General features: G+C 38.1%; 1 protein-coding gene across 7 annotated transcripts in view; it reads left to right on the forward strand.

The window, feature by feature from the left end:
• Positions 1-10,464, forward strand: part of BC052040 (cDNA sequence BC052040) — a 197,868-nt gene that overhangs the window by 119,080 nt on the left and 68,324 nt on the right. For 4 of the 7 annotated variants that reach the window (XM_017319079.2, XM_006499845.3, XM_017319081.2 and 1 more), the window contains one exon: positions 7,222-7,367. The exons of the other annotated variants lie outside the window; for them this stretch is intronic. In XM_017319079.2, coding sequence (XP_017174568.1) covers positions 7,222-7,367 — 146 coding nt within the window. The remainder of the gene's footprint in view (positions 1-7,221; positions 7,368-10,464) is intronic. 7 annotated transcript variants of the gene reach the window in all.

Consider the following 10,464-nt stretch of genomic DNA (forward strand, 5'->3'; position numbering starts at 1 on the left):
TATTATTTTAATACATGTCACCTTTATTAGTCCTGCTATTGAGAGTTGTCTATTCCAGGTCAATCTGCCTAAAAGTTTTTTTTTTTCCCCCAAAATGAATCTTTGTTCCTCTAATTGCTTTATATAATATTTTGTTTTGTTTGTCTTTCATTGGCTTTTTTTATTTCCCCTAATTTCAATTTTGTTCTTGCTTTCCTGATTTTTCTGGGCTAGAAGATCAAGATCATAGACTGAGATTTTCATGGCACAGGCACTTAGGTGCTACTGAGTCCCCTCTGACCACAGCTGTGTCCTTGGCCTCAAGTTTTACCATGCTTTGCTTTCAATTATCATTTTCATTCAGATCCATATATTGTTCTACTTTTCTCACTTTTTTGATGTTGTTTTGGTTTTCTTTTTGACCCAATATCTTTTTTTTTTTTTTTTTTCGTGACAGGGTTTCTCTGTATAGCCCTGGCTGTCCTGGAACTCACTTTGTAGAACAGGCTGGCCTCGAACTCAGAAATCCGCCTGCCTCTGCCTCCCAAGTGCTGGGATTAAAGGCATGCACCACCACGCCCGACTCCAATATCTTATTATATAGCCAGGATCCCCTAGAATTAACTATGTATGTAGTTTATGCTATCCTCCAACTCAGTCCTGTTGGTACAGTGTTTTGCTCTACTTTATTGGGTTCTTATGTCTCTATCTCCCTTCCAACCCCTTTTGCACCTTAATACCTTCCAGTCCTCCCGTCACTAGGTAGGAGAGAAAGGTTAGAGGGGAAAGGAGTGTAGACCTCTTTCAGCCAACAAAATAGACTACTTCCTACTGATTGGGGTGTAGAGTTCCTTGAGGCAAGTCCAATCTTCATTGTCTGTATATCTCCAACTTCTTCTCAAATCACAACAATAGCAACCAGAAGCAGCAGCTACCTTGGAGTCCTGGCACTTATACCCTCTGAAGAGCTCCCAGAATTCCAAATATAAACTATCTGCAGTTGGCAAAATCTTGCCCCTGCTAGTGCACAAGGCAAATCATAATCACCTGCTGTGAAGCAGCAGTGTTATTCAACACTGGAAATTAAAACAAAAACATATTCACATAAAAAAATAAATGGGTTTTTAAAGAAACCAAAATTTTCACTACACACTCCTGCTGCCTATATATCTCATAAGGACTAGGATTGTATGCATTCACCTCCTTACTGGCCTGTTGATCTCTCTTTTGGCTCTTAACTTATTTTGTTTCCCAATATTTGAAACATTGTTCTGTAGCCTTCTGTTATTGGCATCAGATTTACTTCCACTGGGGTCAGACAGCAAATTTGAATTCTTTTCTGTCCTGGCATTGGTTTTACTATCCATACTGCTGCCTTTGTCAGGAGATGTCTTTTGTGAACATCAGATGACTTTCAATTAGTTGTTGACACTCTTCGAGATTTGTATGATAGTCTTCCCTTATCAGAAGCTTTGTTCTACGTGATTTCTGAGACTCACGGTATGATAGTAGGAAATAGCAAATGCAAGAGATAATCAGTCCATGAGTTTAAATTGTGTGCTTTTTCATGTGGCATGTTAGAAATTTCACCCTTCATCCTCTCCATCTTGCTCATCACATGAATGATTCCCCTTCATCCACTGTCTCATACGCTTGTCACAAAACAGAGAGCTGTATGAATTCTGCTTCATAAAAGAATATGATTTCCTGAGTCAACAAGTCATTAGAGTGAGTCGAATGCTTGCCATTGCCCACAGTCTAGATAAGCTAAACCCCTCTGAATTCCCTATACCCATTAACTTAGGCCATATGCCTGCTATCCCTGCCCTCCTCCTCACATTCCTATAGCCTACTCTCCGATTTATATGAGTTTCATTCCACTACGCTCCCCCTAGCACCCCAGTCACAGACATTCAGATGCTTCTTGATTCTTTTTCCTCCTCCCTTATTTTCTCACACGGGTTCTGCAGCTATACTTGATCACCCCTGCTTGCTTTTCTTAAATTCCTTTTTTTCATTACCTTCCCGTGCGTTGCTGTCGGCTGTGGTGGTTATCATCCCTCCCACACTTTAATTTCATTTTAGAACCAAAAAAAAAAAAAAATGGTAGCAATAGACTTATAGGATTTGGCAAGTATCATCAGTGCCGTACACCATGTCAATGGAAGCGTTGTATCGACGAGAATAAGACAAATATCATTTAGGGGTTTTAATGTAGCTGGTAGAGAGAATGATAGTGTTATTAAAGAATTAATAAGTGGAAAATAATGTACATTAACAGTCACTTAAATTGAGCTGTTTAGAGATGTCCTGAGGCAACTGCTCTGTGGGATAGGGGTCCTGAGTAATGGGAAGAGACAAGTTGACTTAAGGATAATCTAAAATGGAAACAATTGTAATTTTTCAGAGTAAAAAAAAATGTTTTTATTTTAGTGGATAAAGGAGATAAGTACAATATGGCATCAATAATAAAGTTTACGGAACTGATTAGCAGAATTGATGACTCTTGAAGCAGCTAAAATTATTTCTAAACTTGCATACTCCCAACCCCGGTCTCTCGCATTTGAGCATTTATAAAATCATTTCAGCCTAGTTGCATCAAATCTCACTTTGGGGTAGTTAACCTCCCCCTCGCTTCCCACTATGAGTTATGTGCATTTGAAAGTTATACCAAAATGTACGAACCTGCAGCTTTTAGCAATCACATTTGAAAGCAGCCTTGGGAGTTGCATTTGTCAAGCAGCTAGGAAAACCATTCGTGCATACCCCGCATCCAAAGCTCCATCGCAGACCAAACATAAAGGACTGAAAGGTCATTCTTCTTCCTGCGGTGTGATGGTTTGTTGATGTATTTTGACACTCCAGTACAATGCTGAAAGGGTATGACCTTCCAACAACACCCAGGGACTCAGGTTGGGTTGGGATACTTGACACTAACTGCTTTTCCATTTTCCTTTCTCTTCCATCAGAGATTACACCCTCCTCAAAGGCACTTGTTACCTTCCATGCACAGTCAAGAATTTAAACAGATGCAAATGATTGCTTTGGAAATTTCTCTTGCTCTGTTATCCTTCCAGTTACCGTAAAGCTAAAAACTTATCGTGGAACTATTAATATTTTTAATTAAAAAAATTAAATTAGTTTTTCAAGATGACAAATGTGAATGGAGTGTTAATAACCAAAACTAAGCAAATGAGAGCTGTGTGCTGTGTTTGATAGTTTCTTTATCTCTACTATAGAAGCCACATTTTGAGGGCTACCTCTACAGTGTGAGACTAATGGGCACAGACAACTCGTAATTTGAAGTAATTACCTTGTAGGTAAGTCCATCACATATTAAAAAGGCGAGGAATGGAATGGAGGCCCAAGTTCTGCTAAAGATTGGGGGAAAGCTGGGATTCGATGAATGCCCACATCAGTTCTTACGTTAACACCATGGTGTTAGGAAGACAGGAATTAAAATGTGTACTATTAAACTTGTAAAACATAACAGTAATAAATCCTTTTATATTCTTACTGTCTCCACAACTGGTCAATATGAACAAGTACAGTATTAACTCCCCAGCCTTTAGATTACACCTTGCAAAGTGTTGGCCATTTTTTGTATTTGTCATAATATTGGGGGAAGGGGGATTTTATTCAGAATATCAGATCTTCTCCAATGTGCTAGCTGTCTGCTAAATGAACCTAAGATGCTTTAGTCCGTGGCAAGTATTCTAACAGAACAACTAAAATTAGAACTGAAAGTTTGAGGTATTGAGCTTCTTTAATTATTCTCTTATCTTACACAGTAGCGCCCTGGCAGCTCTGTATTTTGATTGAGCCATTTTTCATTCCACTTTCTCTACCGCTCCAAGTGTTTCCATGTCCACTGCTCCCCATTGACAAGGCATGCTCTCCGTCTGTCTGCCTGATCGAAGGCTTCAGCTTCCGTTCCCTTGATACCACCTGCTCAGGGTGAACCACTGAGATTGTGTGCAAGAACTGATAGTCCATCCTCCTCTATTTGTGCAGGGCATGGGGCCACTTGACAGTCTTTCCCTTTCAGGAATTTTTGTAGCTTGGTAACAGGCATTTACATCTAACACTGTAGATACAGTTCTCATAGCAGAAGATAGAAATGAGTAAACATCTCTTCAATCTACTATTAGAGGGTTAATTACACTTAAGAGTGCCAGGTTTCCTTGCTGTGACTCCAGAGGCCAGTCTTTTCTGTCTTCATCTATTACTCCTCGATTTTCTCACTAACTATGTGAAGATTCAGAATATCCTAGTGAACTCTAGTAAAGTCCAGCTTAAGATGAACATTTTCTAGTAGATGCTTTAACTGCCTTTATTAGTGATTAAATATCTATACACTTCTTTCTTCAGATTCATACATATGTGCAGAGATAGAAATTAACTCAACTGTTTACAGTATCATGACCTTCTATGCCTCCCTTTTCCTTAGAAGCTAACACCACAAAGTCTGTCACACTGCCAGGTGGCTGGCCTGCTTTCATAAATTTTTAGTGAGTTTTTTTTTTCTCATTGTTGTGAGGGGGGAAATTTATCAATTATTTTAAAAAGCAATAATTCATTATAGTTGATCATAAATGTCAAGAAGCAGAGACCCAGCAGAAGCATTTCATCACTAATCATGCTGTTTCTCCTCTAATTAGTTCATTTACATTTTACAAATTAAGGGTAAAATCCAGACAGAAGATAACATCGTAGCTTTAACTGACCTATATTTGTATCTGCCAAATTTAACTTAATTAGAAACGTGGATGCTGTTTGTTTTATCTGTCAGAAAAGCTCATCTTTTGCTTAAAAAAAAAAAAGAAAAAGAAAAAGAAGTAGACATACTTTTTCCCCCTCAGCATTTATCATCTAAATAATAGTCTTGCCAAGATGGCAGCCTCATAATAAACTCTTTTCAGTGGAGTGATGGGTAATGAAGCTTGCTTGTGAAGGCAGCGAAAAATGTTGTCTGGCCAAATGCATGAATATGATGGCTAGAGAATCAGTGGACTTTCTCCATCATCAATCTTTTTAGTAGCCTCTTGCACATCTGAATATTTTGATAGATGATCTAATAATTGAGTTATCTATCTTTCTAACTATCAGAGTTGCATAAAAATTATTCTCTCATGTTACTGAATATTAAATATATTAGGCATCCAGTAAATTTTTCATACAGGGGCCAAAAGGTGAAAGGTTTTTGTTATTCTATAAATACCTCTTAATTTACTGAGTGCAAAACCCTCTGAGATATTCTGCTGTTATGTCTCTATATGGGAATCACGAGTGTGCTTCACGGAAAGGTTGTGCCTGTTGTGGGCAGGCTTATACCTGGGCACCGATATGCTGTTTGTGTCTTTTGCCAGTGACACATTGACTGTGACATATACTTTTCATATAGGAAGCAATGTGGCATTGGTGCTGAGTTTGATGTAACAATCATGGCTATAGGACTATCATCCTAACAAAAGGGAACGCAAAGCCACCTAATCGTTGTTATAGTCTGTAAATAGTTGTTTGTCCCTTGTATGTCTTATGAGGTGAGGGAGTGGGAATGTTGCTTTATGTCTTGTCAGACATCCCATCAAAGCATATCAACAAGTGTACTTCTCTGGGCTCACAAAAGTGACAAGGAAAATTGGCCTAAACTAGATGAATTACAAGTGGGATTTCTTCCCTCAGACCTCTCCCACCATCCTCATTTCTTCAAGGAAACCTTGCAGTGATGACTTCCCAGTATATGGTTGGTGTGGGAACAGCACGGCTCTGGAGGAACTGGCATTTGTTTGCAGGACTGCGGAGCTACCAATCCTGAGTGTCCTGAAAGGCACTCAAATGAGCAGGGCCTTGTAAATTGGATTTCTATTAGGCAGCCCTGAGGATGGCTCTTCATCAGTGGAATGGGAGAAGGTGCTATCACCAGCCAAGGCTCTAAACACCTCTTCTTAATGATGGTCCCCCACCACATGAAATGATGCCTAATGCTAAAAGGTCTCCAGAATTCATTGTATTAAAAGTCTTAAATATGGGCAGTTCTTCTTAAATCCTTTTCCACTTGAGAAGGATTGTAAACAGAAGTCAACACCACCATGGTCATGAACAGTCTCAGACTTTCATCTCTGTGTGGCTCCTAGCTGACTGCGGCTGGTTCACACTTGTGCTGTTTATGAACATGGCAGATGGAAGAAGGCTTTTTATTTATTTATTTATTTATTTATTTATTTATTTATTTATTCTGTTCATTTCTGGATTGAAAATAATTGAGGAGGAAAGTACCAATTCTGGACGTCTTTACAGGTTACATCTAAGGAGCTTTGACTCGAGCACTTTGATCTTTTCTTGGTTTGGAGAATTTTTGCTTCTGTAATTTGTGCCCGGGGCTGGGGTTGGTATTGTAAGAGCCGTAGCTGTTAAAGGCCTAGATGTCTGCTTGAAATTATATCTTAAAACAATTTGAAATGTCCACATTGGGCAGCATTAGGGGTGGGGGTGGGGGAATAGTCTTTTCTTAATCAGAGTGGCAAACATCTGTGTTCTTTCTAGCCTGTCTTTTGATTAGCTTTGCCTCATCCATCACTGGTCTTTGATATGAACACCAAGAAGTCATGTCCCTTTGTTTTAAATGATAAATATGCCTTTGTCATGAATACTCATAGGCGGCCCAGGATTTACATTTGAATTGTCAAAGTGTAACTGCCCAGCTCCTGAGATGAGTGATATTATTAGTGAAATAAAGAGGGTTTTAATTTGTCATGGATAGGCCTCAGATGTGACATTTGGAGGCTATATGGGACCTGATGCTAGAGAAAGTTGTCCTTCCCCCGCTTTTCCTAAGATTTGTCATTTATTAGCAAGAGGCAGTTTCGCTGCAGGAGGTTGTCTGTGAACATTCTCCCTTTACTGTCGTTAGTTTGCCCCTTTGGATGTTACTATTTAGGCTTCATGGCTGGTACTTCTCATCAAAACTAATGCTGTTTGAAATACCAAGCTAGTGGCCAAACAGCCAGCCTCAGGGCTTGTCCTGTCTGGCTAGCATTGTCAACTTCAGTGTCGTTCCCTCCCACCTCCCCCACCGCCCCCCCCCCCCCGCCACCCCCCCCCGGAAGCTCAGCACTATTTCTGTCTTTAGCAGTTGTATTTTTACGGTAGGTTCCTCTGATCCTTTCACATAGGTACATTGTTTTTAGGTTCATACTGTTTGAATGTGTGCACTGACCTACATCTTCCACCTCTGCGCAGCGCTGGGCCAGACAGGCATCCAGACCCTGGCTGTCAAGTTCAGTCGTCCTCTTTGACTTCTCCACCAAGAGATGAGGGCGAGTACATTTTGAGTGACTGTGAAATCATGATCTGTCCTTGTCTGCACTGCTCCTGCTTCTATAGAGGTACTTTTAGTTCTTTCTATCAAGTTAGCAAATTTCCATCATTTCTTACATGCTGTGTCTTTATAATTTCAACAACTGATTTAAAATACAGGTAGAAGCCAAGCATGGTGGGGCAAGCCTTTAATCACAACTCTGCTGAAGCAGAGGCAGAGGCAGGTGGATCTCTGAGTCTGAGAGCAGCTGGATCTACGTAGTGAGTTACAGGACAGCCAGGGCTATCAACAAAACCAAAACACACAGGTAGAATAAGATATTGTATTTTCTTCTTTTCAACTGGAATTGTTTGAATTACCCAAAATAACCTCTCAGAAATGTACAGAAAAGTTCACATTTCAGTTTCCTTCAAGATCCCTTTATTCACTGAAATGGTCTCATCAATATTAAACTGGGCTTTACCGAGGGTCATAGTTCTCATAACAAGTATGTTTTATCTGGCTTCTCTTTGCTTTGCGTACATCAAAATGTCTTTAGAAATCATTCCAGAAATTACTTTTTGACTCCCCACCAAAAAAGAAAAAAAAAAAAAAAAGAGAGAGAAAGAAAAAAGAAAAAGAAAGAGAAAAAATTTAAAGCAAAAACATAAACTCAATTACAATTTAACCCTTATCATCCAGGCTTTAATTTTCTCATTCTTCTTTCAATTTCTTGGCATTTTCTAGCTCACCTGCTCCATGGAAAATAAAGCCTTGTTCATATTTGTTTCCCAGCAGCCAATAATCACTTAGCAACTCCACAGCCCAACTCCTGACATTCACTGAGATTTTTTTGTACTGTAAGGGAAGTGTCTGAGCTCTTGAGACCCTAAGGCTTTCCCCCAACTTGAAGACAATGATCCCAGTGAGCTTCTGTCCAGAGTTAATCAGCTGCAGAATTTGTAAACTGCTTGTGTGTCAAAGTTGAAAATGTTAGTGTGCTAATAGAAGCTCGAAAAGGTTAGATCTGATAAAAGCCGTCAGCAGCTACAGGAAGTGATTTATGGGAATGTAATGACACAAAATGCCTCATTTATCACTCATATACAGATAGGTGAAGGTTCCGGTGTCATACTTTTAAAAACTTGATCACTTCGAATTGTCAAAATAGGTGCTTAATTGCCCTTCATCTCTTCGCTTTGAATTTCTCTCATTTGAGCTTGGTAGTTTCCGCCATGATTACCTTTCTGCTGTTCGCGTCAGGTGGTTCCATTTAAAGTCATTCATATTTAGGATTTTCAAAAACTGTACATCATGGATCTGTTTCAAGTTCTATTAGCTAAAGCTGTCCTGAAGAAAGACAAAGCCAGCCTTATCCATGTTGATTTATATTTTTATTTAATACAAATACCATAAAGATGTATTAATGTTCAGTTCTCTGTTTTGGATATTTGTCTTCTTCATCAGCCCTTCATAATCCTCTAAAGGTTCTGTCACCTATAAGAGTTGAGTGTGTGACTCTAAAGCACAGCACCGTGAGTTGGCTAGTTGCTCTGGTAATTCAACTCAGTATATAAGCTGCACAGCGGTTACATCCAGTGAGAACATTTACACCTTGTTCATATGATCCAGAGAGAAGGAGATAAGCTAAGAAACAGCATGCCTTTTTTTCCTCAGGATGACTAATGGTCAATTCTCAAATATATTCTAGAAAAATGTATTTGGTTTATGAAGAAATATCTTACCAATAAGGAATCTCTTTAATCTCTATCAAAGCACCATGAAACAAACTCTATGAAGAATTAGTGTAGGTTAGACCCTTTAATATATGGGATCCAATTGTTTTGAGGCTTCTTGGCCATTAAATTGGACAATAAATAGGCAAAGGTTTCAGGGTTTGCCTCTCTATCACCAAAAATAAATAGCAAAAGTTTGGCAGTTTTTACATTTTGGCAGCGCAGGTTTGGTTTCAAGAGAAATCAGAGCAATTTCTTCACCAAGAAAAAGACTGGTAGCTTAACCGTGGCAGGAGGGAGCCCAGAGACACCGTAACAAAATGCAGCTGACCCTGCAATACAATATGGTAGTATTGCACTTGATTCTATCAGATGGACTGCAGAACACACTGTGGGACAGGGACTGAACATTTACTATGGCTGCTGTGAATTCTAGAAGTTATGGTTAATTTTGTTAAACATGACAGTGCCATTGTGGAATTATGTCCATAATTATGTCATATAAGAAGGTATCCCCAGACAGACATTAAAAAATAATGTAGGGCATGAGTGGTGTGGCAGCTGACACTTCCTTGAAATCTTTCAGCAAAATATGTTAAACTGAGAGAAAGATTTAAAGGGGGCTAAGAAATTATAAAACAGGTGTTTAAGGGAAGGCAGTCTTACTTTTTATATATTTTAATATTTTCTGTAAAAAATATCTGAGGAAGTTATTAATCTTGCTCAAGTTTTCTTAATGTAAACATAAAGCCTTATATCTTCTTTTTTATAATCCTATTTTAAAATCATACAAAATAACTTAAACATATTTTTTGAAAACTCTCCACAGTTTATCCAAGATAGATCAAAATCCATTGCAGTGTTACTATAATTTTTAATATAAAAAGTCTTAAGAATTTTATTAAGTTAAATTTGTTAAAATTATTATTTAAAAATCTTTAAATTTACCACAATTCTTTTAACTCTAGAAAATATCTAACTCATATAAAGGAAAATAGATCTGTGTTTCTTTAAAATGTCTGACAATATGTGATTTCAGATTCGTTTTTAGCAAATGAATTTGAAGCATTTATATGTATTAACATTTTTAAGTTTTTTTTAAATTACTCTTTACAAAGGCATTTTAATAACAGATAGAATATCTGAGTTATTAAGTGTAATAATTTCTAGATCCACCTTGATCAGAAATCATATGTATGCATTTCAATGAAAATTGTAATTTTCATGTGATTTTCAAAGACTGACTTCTAGGTTGTCAAAGCCATTCTGCAGTGGGTTCATCTTTAAATAATAACAACAACAAAACTGAAAAAACTCAGATGCTCAAAGCACACATTCAAAATAAATGTCATCTTGATATAAATATGTTATTTCACAAACTTGTATTGAAGTGTAGTTAAGCAGATGTCTTGTCCTTTTCGTTTCTGTCCACCACGTTTGCTAAGATAG

This window comes from Mus musculus, chromosome 2 (genome assembly GCF_000001635.26).
Source record: "Mus musculus strain C57BL/6J chromosome 2, GRCm38.p6 C57BL/6J".
Lineage (NCBI taxonomy): Eukaryota > Metazoa > Chordata > Mammalia > Rodentia > Muridae > Mus > Mus musculus.